General features: G+C 41.1%; 1 protein-coding gene across 3 annotated transcripts; it reads left to right on the top strand.

The window, feature by feature from the left end:
• The first annotated feature begins 3,429 nt into the window (after positions 1–3,429).
• Positions 3,430–6,967, top strand: LOC101172187 (very long chain fatty acid elongase 6). Of its 3 annotated transcripts, none has more exons than XM_004077013.5 (4): positions 3,430–3,858; positions 4,533–4,664; positions 5,129–5,280; positions 5,915–6,967. In XM_004077013.5, the coding sequence occupies exons 1-4, from the start codon at positions 3,764–3,766 to the stop codon at positions 6,337–6,339; spliced, it is 804 nt and encodes a 267-aa protein (XP_004077061.1). In that variant the 5' UTR covers positions 3,430–3,763; the 3' UTR covers positions 6,340–6,967. The 3 variants fall into 3 exon arrangements, with proteins under 3 accessions (XP_004077061.1, XP_011482521.1, XP_020565032.1); XM_011484219.4 differs by lacking the exon at positions 3,430–3,858 and adding an exon at positions 4,220–4,266; XM_020709373.3 differs by lacking the exon at positions 3,430–3,858 and adding an exon at positions 4,291–4,336.
• The last annotated feature ends 7,222 nt before the right edge of the window (positions 6,968–14,189 follow it).

Raw genomic sequence — 14,189 nt, 5'->3', positions numbered from 1 at the left:
CTTACTGCAGCTTTTCCACCAAAACCAAAGAGCTGTCAAAAGACACCAAGGATTGTAGACCTGAACAAGACTGGGATGAATGAATTCACATATAGAAAGCAGCTTGGTGGGAAGAGATGAGCTGCTGGAATAATTATTAAAAAAAATGGAAGAAATACAAGATCACTTATATCTCCTCGCTTTTCTGCAAAGGAGACAGGACGAGGATAATATTTGGCTTGAGTTTATGGTGAGATTTTGGGTAAAAATCTCCTCACATCAATGAGAGCTTTGAGGGCGAATGTGGCTGGATCTCCTAGCATGACAGTGATCTCAAACACATCGCGCAGGTAAAAAAGGAGTGGCTCCATTAAAAGCATTTGAAGGTTCTGGAGTCGTCTAGCAAGTTTCTGGACCTCAATCCAATAGAGAATCTGTGAAGGGAGTTGAGAGTCCAGGTTGCCCAGCAACAGTCCCAAAACATCACAGCTCTTGAGAAGATCTGCTTGAAAGAAATACAAAATGAATTATTAAAAGTGTTCCCAGTGGACTTTTAATTATGATTATGCTATTTTTAGCCAAAAAAAAAGAACCTGTGCAAGCATTGCAGTTTGTCAAAAGACAAGCGGAAGCTGGTTTCTAAAGGGAGCAAATTTTGGTTGACTCCTGTGTTTAAAAAGTCAGATTTTACACCAAAAATATACAGTCTGGTGTCTGCGGTGTTATGTTTAAGATGATGAAGCTCAACTTCTGTGGCATGCAACTCCGTGCAGCTCTGTGTGTCTCCTGCATGACATCGTGTCCTGGAACACAGTAAAGAATGTCAAGACTTCTTCAGGCCTTCTGAGTTCATCAAATGGTCACTGACTCACTGAGCTGTCTTTAAATTCTTCCTTCTGCTCGGCCTGTTTTTCTTCATTCACCAGCTCGGTTGTCATGACAGGTCTGCGGTACACCTTTATGCTCCACCACCACAAACAAGAGTGCTGAATGAGCCTCTGTTTATTTGGCGGTGTGGTTTTTGCCTCTGTGTCTATCTGCATCCAGTTCCAACCTTCATTTTTACGATACTCTATTTGTTTAGGTTCTTAAACCTGATATGTTTGTCTTATAGTCCTTAGCTGAATGCTAAACTGAACTAAACAGGCTAGGCTAAAGTGGGCATCCCGGCCCTTAGACTCTCCTTCTCTGTAAGGAAAAACTCCTGAAAAAACAATTCCGGGAAAAAAAAGAAGAAACATCAGCGGCGTCCACATGAAGGAGGGATCCTCTCCCAGGACGGACAGGCGATGTATCAGAACTCTTAGAGAAGAGTTAGTTTATCTTACCCTACAACTACATGTTTAAATAGTGCAGCAGATGGGCTTCATCCAGATTGAATTGAGGGACGGCTGGGGGCGCAAGACGAGCCAGAGGCAAGGTCCACAGCCAAGGAGAGGAGCACAGACAACCCAACGGGAAAGGTTAAACATTTGCATAAAGTGCAGGTTTAGATTCAGATTAAAATCCAGATTAAATGTCAATTTAAACTGGGCTTTAGTTAAAATTCTGCCTGATGTGCAGGTTCAAAGAAAGAGAGATTCAGTAGGTACAGGTGCTCAGCAAAGTGCAGGTTCAAGTTAAGATGCAGGTCAACCTGGCTGCAAATACTTGCATATTTCCCATTTATTGATCTGTTTTAATCTCTGTTGATCTGTTTTTAGACATTGTTTTTTTCTTGTAATTTGAGTGTATTTGAGCCATCTCTTTGTTGTCTAATAATCTGCTGCATCAGTGAGCATAAACCAGACATAAACACACTGGGAAGCATATATCTGATATCTTCAATTGATTCTGCACTGCATTATTGTTCTTTGTCAAGTTTGGGAACTGAAGGTGGATGGTTGGTATGAACTATGTGACGCTTACTTGGGTTCATCTAAAAGAGGAGTTTTTGTAGATTGTATCTGTGCCTTTCAAAAAAAACTAAGCCATATAGGGGCAGTGAAGCTGCTCTAACCTGCTTTTCTTTCAAGTCTGAAGGAAAAGCGAGCTGCTGCTTTTTCTCAGCGAAGCTTTAGCGAAGGCTGTTTTGAGGAAAACGTTGCAGAAGAATGAGGTTAAGACATATTTGAAGTGAACGTACGGTAGCATTTGTCCTCCTTTGTCAACACGATCTGTCCTCTCGCACATTCCTGTCCTGACCTACCTTACGAGTTTCACAAACATTCCTGCATGCTTCTGCTGAAGCTTCACTGAACGCTGGGAAGGATGCTAAAGCAAGGTCAAAGGCTTTGATGAAGAAAAATGATAACTAACAAACAATTTTAAAAGTATTGATTTGTCATGCTAAAAAAACTGAAGATGCATGCATTGCAACAATTATTAAATAAAAAGATAACATTTGAACTTAAAGTAAATATTAGTTTTGCAACATTTTTTTTTAAATTTGACATCCTAAGCATTTTCACCCAATCCAACTTGATTTTGGATTTTAAATGCTATTTGAGTATTTGATTTGTTTTTGATGAATAAGTTAACTTCTTTGTTTGTGAAAACATACTTTTTTACAGAACTTTATTGATAAGTAACTGCTCCATAACAAGCTTACTTTTAACATACAGAGATGGCAATTAGGATATTAACCAAAGTTTGTTTAAAAAAAGAGTTACACAGGAATTACAATTTTGCCTAAATCTCTAGTTTTTAATCACTTGGTTTTTTTTATTGATTTTAATATTGTTTAGTTGTCATTCCTTTATGAAATCTGTAAAACAAGGAGTTATTGTCCTTATTCGACATTCAGAATCTGTGGAACAGTAAAACATTGACTGGGATGTTTATGAATAAAAAAATCGTCTAATCAAAAGTGTCCATATAAGTCGGCATATGATTCCAAACTTCCAAAGTACATCAAAGTACAAAAAAATAAAGGAGACTTATGGATACAGCAAGGTCATAATTTTGTACATGTTTGTCAGGTAGGTTTTCAGAAGTTTCCTTTGTTATTGTCAACATTTTTCTGCAGTGACTGCGCGCTGCTGCAGTAGACGTTGCTGCAGACAGCTTTATCTTTGGTCATGCATCTTCAGAGTGTTTTGAAGAGGTCATGAGCTGAAGTAACCCTGGGAAAACAAAACGTTGTTGTATAAGAACTAGGTCAATGTTTAAAATATGGATTTGTTCTTGATGTCAAAACCTCTATTAATCTAAATATGTCCAGTTCATTTATTCATCTTTTTTTTCCAAATGTAATTACAAAAAAATGTTATGTTATTCAGTGTCCTTAAGTATTTTTAAAGGAACTTTTAAAATAAAATGTGTTATTGCTAATATTTATAGAAGTCCATTAAATATTGTGCCTTTGTTAATAGGGAGGTGGGAATAAATCAAAATTGGTTTTAATGTACAATCTCGTGGATTATTTCTCAATTAAAAGATTATTTAGTTTGAAATTAAACATGCGTCCCTTCTCCACTTTGCTTAAACCGTCCTTTGAACCTCTGCGAGGAGTGTCAGGAGCATCCAGAGAAGTCTAATAAACACCTGGTGTTGCGTCCAACACCAGGTGTTTATTGGATTACTTCCGGAAAACTTTTCCAACAGAAGCTTCGCGTTCTCTGCGCCCGTTCTCTCTGTGTTGGTTCCGCGTTCTTTACGGTCAGGACGACGTCACGCCTCTGCTCTGATGTCACCGGCAAAGTATGAATTAGACGCAGACAGGTGTTCAGGCTCCGCCTACCACCTGGCAGGCATAAAAAAACGCCGCGGACAGGTGCAGCGCAGACTACGGTGAGTGAAGAAGATGGAGATGAACGGGACCGAGCTTCACCTGTCCGAGTACGGCTTCGAGCGGCGCTTCGACGAGCGCGGAGCGATCCGGTGGATGCAGGAGAACTGGTGAGGGTCCCCCAGCCTCCGCGCTTCCTGACGCATGTACTTTACTTTGAAAAGATGCTGCGACGCCGCAGGTTCCGGCATCCCATCAGAGAACCAAATTCTACCTTGTTACACCTTACCTGCCGGTTTCACTCGGACACGCGGGTTTGAACGCTTATAAATTAAGTGTTTCAGGATAACAAGCACAAGTTGTGGATTTCATCATCTCATGTGTTATGTAGTTTGGCTGCTCCGCGCAGGTGTGATTAAAAAGGCTGACGCACTAGGCACGGAATGTCCACACCTGAGAGCCGGTCCGTCCGGCCCCGCCCCGCCTAAACACACCTGTGAAAAAGGGCAGATCAGAAACCAAACCCGACCAGCAGCTGGTCGAGGTTAAAGGGGCGGGGTCAGACCGTCCTTATGCAGGTATGCATCCTCAGGTTTCAGGTGTTGTGGGCAAGTTTCGGTTATAAAGATGAACATTGGAACCTTAGATGTATGTCCCAAAGAGATGCATCAAAAACCTGATCTAAAATGAACCCTGGTCTGCAACTGCTGGTTCAGTGTCTTGTTTAAGGAGATGCCAACTTTGCGTTTTCTCAACTTTTCCCTCCTTGGTTAATGCTGCACTGTCTGTTTGGTTTTTGTGCTGATTTAACCTGAAGTTCAATGTTTCCTTTTTTTTCCTGCAGGAGTAAATCCTTCATGTTCAGCGCTCTTTATGCTGCCCTGGTGTTTGCAGGCCAGCACTACATGAAGCCCCGCCCCAAAATGAACCTGCGGCTACCACTGGTCCTCTGGTCACTTAGCCTGGCTGTGTTCAGGTAACCCTTTGCTCTTACCATGTTCTGAAACTCTGCAGGCTTTAAGTGACCTGTTGGTGTGAGGTGTCAGATCAATTGGGGACTCTCCCCAGAGACCTGCTTGTCCCTCAGGTGATTTTGAACGCTCAGCTCTGGATGTATCAAACTGGTTGGAGGTGGAGGTTCTTCAAGTGAACTCCTCCTTGACTAAGTGTTTGAGCGCACCAAATGGATAGAGGGTAGCCTGTCCCAGACCACCTGTCTTCTCAGAAAAAAACATCTTCCTGTCTAGAGTAGACTTCTCTATAGCTGTTGTTCTTTTTGTCCATCCAATGTTCAGGACTGGAATTATTTTTGATGCTCTCTGCAGGCAGAAGCTTTTCCCAAAAGTTGCATGATCAGGAGCTACTGAGATGGTTCCCCTCTCCCTCTGAAGATGTTCTCTCACTCATCTTATGACCATTGGTTCTGTTCTGTGTCTACAGCATCATCGGAGCAGTTCGGACTGGTTCATACATGCTACACATCCTTAGCCATGGTGGTTTCAGACAGTCCATCTGTGATCAAAGCTTCTACAATGGACCCATCAGCAAGTTTTGGGCATATGCTTTCGTCCTGAGCAAAGCTCCAGAGCTTGGTAAGTTCTGAACAGATGATGGGTAGGGATGAGATTCAAGTCTCTGTGGGGCCGTCTGCTGTCCCGGAGTCTTTAACCTTTAAACACAGGAGATGTTGCCGACAACACCTAAAACACTGGAGCTAAAGATCTGGTGTTAAAGGGTTAAAAGTCTGAAGCTAGTCCTCCAAACCAGATCGGAGTTAAACATTCAGTAATGGAGAAAAGCTGAAGCTGGTGAAATGTGATCAATTTTCATTCATCTCTAGCTTCAGGATTTTCAACCAGCTGAAGGCTTTTAGAGAAGTTTCACAACAACCTGATAATAAAGAATTAAATCAATTTGACATTAAGCACTAATTTATCTGCATCACTTTAAGATGGACTGCTTTTGACTTTAGAAATACTGAATAGATGAAAGTATGTATGGGTGGGGGGGTCAATAGAGCTGAAGAAGGAAAATTTGTAAGTGGGACCAATTTTCAAAAATGAGCCAAACAAGCAGATTCCTGCAAGGCCAGATGGCTTCCACATTTTTGTTCTATTGAAGTATTCTGGAATGTTCAGCTTATATTTTCTTTGAGCTAAAGGTTCAGGCTGTTTCTTTTTCGGTAAACGTGCTGTTAATGTGATTTTTACTTGTACCTGTGTGCAGGTGACACGGCCTTCATCGTGCTGCGGAAGCAGAAGCTCATTTTCCTGCACTGGTACCACCATATCACCGTGCTGCTCTACTCCTGGTACTCCTACAAGGACATGGTGGCTGGCGGCGGCTGGTTCATGACCATGAACTACACCGTTCACGCATTCATGTACAGTTACTACGCGGCACGTGCCGCCGGTCTGCGCGTGCCCCGCCCCTTTGCCGTGCTCATCACCAGTTCTCAGATCGCACAGATGGTCATGGGCGTGACTGTGAGCGCGCTGGTGTACCGCTGGATGCAGCAGGGCGACTGTCACTCCCGCCTTGACAACATCACCTGGGCCACGCTCATGTACCTGAGCTACCTGCTGCTCTTCTCCAACTTCTTCTACCAGACCTACCTGCGCCCCCTCCCCAAGACCACCAAGACTCAGTAAAGGCCCGAACCTGAAGTGTCAGATCTGCAAAAACGCACTAGAACAACTTTCAGTTCCTCTGAAAACTCCCTCAGGAGAAGTGCTATTTCTGACAAAGAACCCTCCCCCACCATGACTGTACGCCCACTGGCAGAACCAGAACTTGGACTGAGTCTGCAGTTTTTACTGAACAGTGTTTACGCACAAGTCTTTAAGGACCCCCAGCTGAAAATATAACCATTTCTATTTATACTGTTTTTATTTAATGAAAAGTGTTGAACTTTTTTCAGTTTCTTGAATGACATTCTGAAACTCTAAACGCTGTCTGTCAATCTGATTTATAACAATCTGATTGACTCTGAGGAGCGAACCCTGAGAAACTCCACCCCTTCCTTCTAACTGGCACATGATGGCGCTAAACTGGTCGCCTGAGCCTCCTTCATGTGCTGTCTGAGTGACCACGTGTGTGGCTCCGCCCACAGGGCTGTGTGATTTCTGGTCGTGTCTGAGTTTGGATGGAAAAGCAGTGTTGGCGAGAAACGATGAAGACATTCTTCCCGCATCAACACACTTCTGTGAATAGTCTCAAAGAAGGACAAATGTTTAATATTTAAATTATTGAAAATAAAAGTTTTTTTTTTATTGTAAAGCTTGTGAGGAGTTTTATTTTAAGATTGTAAGGTCAGAACATGAAAACTGCTTTATTGAATTAAAGCGGCTGAGGAAGATCATTGTATTGTCTGCTCAAGCTGGGTAAGGATTGTTCTCTCGGTTCAGCTTCTTCTGTCAAGCTTCACGTGGCCTAAAACTGGACCTAAGCCTGTTTACGTGACATTAATAGATCTAATCTAAATGTTTAGCTTTTTTTTCAACCATAGAAAACTTCCCCAATAAAGTTAGACCATCAATCATTGTCCGACACATCATTCACCTGAGTTATGACTCTGAGCTTCAGCTTTATGAAACTCAATACTTTATTCAGAAGCCCAAAATTTAAGACTAATAAACGTAGCCCCAACTAACAAAAGTTATCCATGTCAATAGCAGGTATTTTCACCATTTGCTGCAATGACAGCTTGACAATGTCTTATACTCCTCAATGGCCTCGTGTGTTTCTGAGACATTGTGTTCCACTCTTGTACATGTGCTACATGCTGTTCTGCCAGTAAAATTGATCGGTACGATCACCCAGTCTCTGCTTCATTTGGTCCCAGCCATGCTCTATGGGGTTCGGGTCAGGGGTCATTATTGGCAGTGCCATATGAGGCACTCCCACTTCCTAAGCTGTGAAAAGTCTTTCATGATGCGATGGAGCATTACCATCCATGTCATCCATGATCGAGTTTCTTCCCCAGAGCAGTCAACCTAAACAAAATGCGAACCTTACAAACCTTTCAAAAACAAATGAAAACTGTAACAACTATATACCAATCGTGCAATATTTAGCAGTTCAGGAAGTGCAATAATGGTTATGTGCAATACATGTATGTGTGTATGTATCCATAGTTCCACAAATTCTTCTTATTGTTCTTCTCTTTTTGTGATTTATAAATACATATATATATATATATATATAAAATATACATAAAACAGCTGGAGAGCACCAGGATTTTCGTTTTCACAAGCTTCTTGTGTAACAATGACATTAAATTATTTCTGATTTCTGGTGAACAAAAAAGTAGGGGTGTTCTGGTGGAACTGGGGAAGGTTCTATAACGTCTTTGAGGTAAGAACGTGCAGTGACTGGGCCATCTATAATAACCGAATCAGTTTTGCTCTGACTGGTGATGCCTGACCAGACGGCTGCACCTCCTCCACCCAAGCCAACCGTGGGAACCATGTTGACCTTGCCGTGTTGCTTACCTCGCCTTCTCCAGCAGCGCTGACGACCATCATTTCTGTGCAAGGTGACACAACACTCATGAGTGAACAGGACGGTAGACCATTGCTGCATTGTCCAGGTCACATGGTCTTGTGTCGACTGCAAATGTTCATAGCGGTGTCTTGGTGTCAGTGGAGTCGCCTGCAACAGTTGTCTGTCATTCAAGTCAAAGCTGTGGAGTCAGGGTTAGGATCCCTCCTTCATGTGGACACCCCTTGGGTTTCTTCGTTTTTTCCGGATTCTGTTTTTTTTTAGGAGTTTTTCCTTAACGAAAAGAAAGGTCTAAGTGCAGTTTAGTCTGTTTAGTTAAAGTTTAGTATTATCCTATTGAATTCTATGCATTTATGATCCTTTTGATTGTATGTTCACTTTACAATTACCGGTACGAAGCCCACTGAGACAACTGTTGTTGTGAATTTGGACTACACAAATAAAATTGAATTGAATTGAATTGACTTGACTTAAAAAAAATTGAACTGAATTGAATTGACTTGAATTAAAAAAAATTGAATTGAATTGAATTGACTTGAATTGAAAAAATTGAATTGAATCTGCCGGTAGTTCTGTGTCTTGATGCAAGTCTGCTGATGACACATTCACCTGCAACATCTGACTGTCTTAAGACACTGCCTACCCCTGTCTAACCAAAGTGCAGTTAGTTCTTCTGTGGTTCTTTCCACTAACCAAGCCCGGATCACTTTAGGCTCTTCTCCAAGCTGCCTTTCATTTTCAAAATTTAGGGAAGGGCAGTCTGCACATGTTTGCCGCACAGGGGCCACGTTTCGGGGGCATTTCAATCTGCCTTTAATCATTTATGGTAAAAAAATGGTTTCCATGAGGGTGTTTGCTCCAGACACACAAGATGATGTGATCCTTGTTCAGCATTTATTACTGTGGGCGCTTTCACAGTTAAAGCCTCTTTGACAGTTTAATGTAGAGTACTGTGTTTACATGCACATGGCAACATTTAGTTAAAGACCCACTCTGAACATCTTATATTATAAATGCATTCTAAGTGGTCTTTTGATGATGACTATGCCGTTTTCAGGCAAAACCAAAACCTGTGTTTTTGTCTAGCACGTAGTTTCTGCTGAGCAGCAGTAGTTCATCAGAAATTCACATCTGAATATAGGTAATATAATATTAGCGGTGCAAAAAATTCCGAACAAAAATGGAGCTATCCAGCCATACATTATAGAGCCAGATAGAAGCTCAGACGAGTAAAACAAAGATGTAAATGGATCTATGCAAGTTGATGCACCAGAATGAAGTGTAGGAGGGCGCTTGTGGCCGCTGATTGTAGCTTCTACATCACAGCTACAAGCCTTTTCCAACCATACTTTTTGGTCCACTCCTGATTCTCAACTGTCTGAATAAAATAATTCTCAGAAATTAAATTTTAATCTTAATTTCCTTCATATACGTCCTTGGTCATCACAAACATACCATAAGAAATGTGTAAAAATTCCAAAAACACAATTTTCTTTGAAGTGGGTCTTTAAGGAGTCTTTTGTAGACCTGAAGTCCTTCAGCTGAAGGACTAGGATTGAGCTTTCTTCTGTTTTTCAATCTCAAAGCAAAAATCTTTTATCAGAGCTGATGATGAAGAAGCACAGCAGAGCAAGCTGTTGAGTTTCATAGTGTTGCCTAATGAGCCTCTCTGAAAACCAATCGCTACACATTTATGGAATGGGTGTGCAGTTTATTGATGGAATATTGACATGCAATTAATTGTGTTTTTTTGTGTTTGGTTTCATTGCCTCTCTGGTGCAACCTGTTGTTCTTTTGTTCTTTTTTCTTTACACTAGTTTTGGTTTATTGTTCTCTTTTGTTAGATTGGTTGTAAATAAAGAACTGATTTGTGGGAGTGGACTAACTCTCCTTCTGTTGTTTGTTTGAATCTTTTTAAAGTCACTCCCCAAAGCAAATGTTTAGCAACACTGTAACCAGTCAACCAATCTCGTTGTGGTGACTCATTTGCAGTATTTGACATTATGTAAGTCTTTGTTTGCAATGAAACACCTCAGAGATTTGTTTACGTTTTGGATATTTAAAAGGGTGTTTGACAGACATGGGTTCAAGGTATGATGGGAAACAATGGCTGAAAAAATGTTATTTCAGTGTTTGCCTTCCAGTAATGGGTCATGAAGAAGCTCAGAGACCGGACCTCAGTTTGCAGTTGGGACTTCTAATCCAGTAGACAGAACATTCCATCATGGATCCTACAGGAACTTGTTATTCAGGTCCATTTCTGTAATGGGATGGGCTGGAATTCAGAGTTCGCAGTGAGATCCCGCTAAGTAGCAAATATGTGACAAACCTGGTTCACCAACACAGACGAGATCTGACTGGCAGAGGTCCATCCATGTCCTCAGTTCTGGCCCACAGACGTCAGAGCCGATGAAGGGAACCAGCATCAAGACTGAGACTCAGATGTTGGATCTTCAGAAGCTCTAACCTTAGAGCTTTCCATCTTGTGTTGCACAGGGAGAGCAGCTCTGATTCCTTCAGTTTTCTTTGTTAGTTCAGGTAAGCAGTCATTGTTGGGACAGATATACTCAGGCTCCTCTTGGGGAGCCCTTATGAACATCTCTGTCGACCTCCTAGCCAGTGGCGCCTCCAGAAATTTTTCATGGGGGTGGCCAGTGGGGGGCCACATTTAATCTTGGGGTGGCACACAAAAACCATGAGCTATATTTTTAAAATTCATTCTACCAAACGTAACAAAACAACCTTTAGAAAACCAACAGAAAGATAAATGCCTACTGATATTTTGTAGAACATGAACTTATAGTAGATACTACTAGTATAATAACTAATAGATACTAGTAGATACCATTAGTACATACTACTACTGATATATATTTATTTATTTTTTTGTTTATATTTAATGCTTAGGTGTGTCTGCTTGGGGTGTTCGGCTCTTGACTGAGAGATATCTATAATAAACAAAAAATTAAATCTGTTGTTCTGAAATAATAATAAAAATATCCTTCTAATTATTAATTATATCTGTTGACATTTCTATTCAGACTAATAATCATGAAACATTTTTATTATTAGGGTAACATAATTCTAACTTCACCAGTTGGTCCAGGAACAGGTGGAGCCCCTTATGCTGAGTTCTGCCTTGCTTCTCTGACCGATGATGCTGACTGTCCCTCCTCTGATGCCGTCTCATCTTTGTCTTCCTCATTCTCTTCTGTCATTCATGCTGCTCTGTCTCATCTTCCTCCTTCTCACTACTCCTCTATTGCTCCCCTACCATCTCTTTCACTCCTTCTGCTGCACTTTTATTCTTAAAATAAGAATATATGTTGAATTTCTCTTCATTCTCTGAAAATGGACAGACACAAGCATCAACTAATGACTATAGGTAACTCTGTGGAAACAAAAACACATCAAAATGTTGCGGTAACACAACAACCGGTGCTTAAATAGTGCCATGAAAATGAGTGGCTTGTGACAGGGACATCCTTTTTTTACTTATTAATAAAAAGTAATGACACATCTACCACCGCTGATGATGTGGCGTATTTGCACCAAGTATTTGACCACTGGGTTGACATGTTTTGCAGACCGCATGTTTTTTACACCTTTGCAGCTGTGTTTATTTAATATTTAATATATATTTCTTTATTTAATAAGAATCTAATTTTTGATAATAATTTTTCACAATAATTTTAGTGATATTTTTAATTATTTAATATAAATGTCATTTGTGATGTCCTTTATTGATGTTATATTATACAGATTATTTCTGAATGTCGTGTTGCTGCCACAGATAAATGGAATTTCCCCATTGTGGGATTAATAAAGTCATCTATCTATCTATCTATCTATCTATCTATCTATCTATCTATCTATCTATCTATCTATCTATCTATCTATCTATCTATCTATCTATCTATCTATCTATCTATCTATCTATCTATCTATCTATCTATCTATCTATCTATCTATCTATCTATCTATCTATCTATCTATCTATCTATCTATCTATCTATCTATCTATCTATCCAGATCTAAAGTACAGTAAACAGATTGTTAAAGACCCACGGAAAATATTTAACAGGAAAAGAAACGTAGCATTTTGGGATGTGTGATTGTGTGTGCGTGCTGAAACCGGTGCTCGCGCAATGCAGGAAGAGAGGGGGGAGAGCGCGTGAGGGTGTGGAGCGCGTACACGCGCGGTCAGTCGCCGTTTTTGACTTAAAGAAAAAGTAATAAAGAAAGTTCATCTTTAGTGACTGAGACTGGTTCTTTTGTCTGACCGAGGATCTGAGGGTTCGAACGCGAAAGTGAACCACGCGTCTTATTCATTCTGCATCCAGCGGCTCCTCTTGTCTGCGCACTCAAAGGCAGCAGGGAGGGGAGGGGGTGAGGGCCGGTTTAGGTGATCAGAGCGACTTGCCCGCTTGCTGGCTGTGCATTTGGGATGAAACGCACAACTGATGCTACCACAGCTTATAGTGGCTACTGGGGTGGCCACTGGGGTGGCCAGGTGTCGGAGAGGGGTGGCCGTGGCCACCCCTGGCCACCCCCTGGTGGCGCCACTGCTCCTAGCCTCTCCAGTCCAGCCTTTAAAGCTGTGAGACAAGCAGGGAGGCACTTGGTCCTGTATTTAATGGATGGTACAACAACTGTGGATTCAAACCCTACAACCCTCAAATCTTAGGGCAGACCCTCCCCTACTTGGACAGTAGCATGTTAAAATTTTGTGTTACAGTGTGTGATTCCACCTTCAACAAACAAGAGTATACTGGACTTAGCCGAGAAATATGAGTTCAGTCACCTAAAAACCAACAAGCTCTCCAAAGACTTTTTGATGCAGATGAGCAGGAGTTCCTCCAGATAACAGAGCTCCTGTCCTCCAGAAATAACTTCATATTGTGTTTCTCATCTTTTAGACATCACCCAACGCTCATGAACACCATCTGGAGATCAACCAGTGGTCCAGTACAGCTTTGTCTTTTGGCTCAGCTCTTTCTCACCACAACTGCTACTATGACCATGTCCCCATGATCCAATCAATCTCCTGTTCTCCCACTCATGAAAAAGATCCCAAAACTCACAATCCTCTTTCTTTTCTTTCTCCTCACTATGAGGCTTTCTCAAGGCAATTTAGAAATTTTTTTTGTTTTATTTAACCTTTATTTTACCAGGAAGTTCAGTGAAAGAAACTTCAGATCAAATGATTTTTTTAGTAAAATAAATTCAGACTCAGTCCAGATCATTCCAATAATTCAGATTATGTTAATTCTATAACAGTTTATATAAGTGACCAACAGATTGCATGGAGGGATTTTCAGTGTAATCCTCATACTGAGCGAGCAAAAGGTGACAGTGGAGAAGAAAACTCTCTGTGGTTGGAAGATTAACAAGACAAAGATGAAGTCAGGGAACAAAAGAGGAAGATTTTTTTCATTTTAAATTTCAGATGAAGATTCACTGCAGTGAATCAACAGTGACCATGCTGGACAACAAAACCATCAAAAAGAGGTTTCAGCCCCACCATGAGGAAAAGTTAGAAAGTGCACAGAAGAGAAACATTATCCCTTGTGCTATCCTAGGCACTTTACCATTGGGAGTTGGGTCATCTAGACCCACTAGACAGTGCTCTGAACCTTTTTTCTTCAATGATTTGTGATCTTCACAGGTGTCCATGGATTACATGAAATCTTTCCACCTTTATCCACCTTTGTCATGGAAGGGATAACACGTCAATGTAAGGGTGGGGTCATAGGATAGCAGAAGGGTTACGAAAAGGTGTTTTTATTGCTCAAAGTATCTTTTTTTGCAATCATGAATAAAGTAATTGTTGGGAGTGTGAGAGTAAGGAGGCTGGAGCAGGAATCCAGCTGTGATGCTGCAGCCAGCAGCAACTCCTCATCAGGATCAGGAGGCTCATTTCTGAGACAGAAAAGACGCAGTCCTCCATAATCCTCATTTTCCAATCATGTTTCTGACAAACAAAGGCACAAACATG

This window comes from Oryzias latipes, chromosome 15, assembly GCF_053564925.1.
Source record: "Oryzias latipes strain Hd-rR chromosome 15, Olatipes_Hd-rR_3.1".
NCBI classification, from domain to species: Eukaryota; Metazoa; Chordata; class Actinopteri; order Beloniformes; family Adrianichthyidae; genus Oryzias; species Oryzias latipes.
Note: the sequence above shows the minus strand (reverse complement) of the source record. Positions and strands in the feature narration are given on the sequence as shown.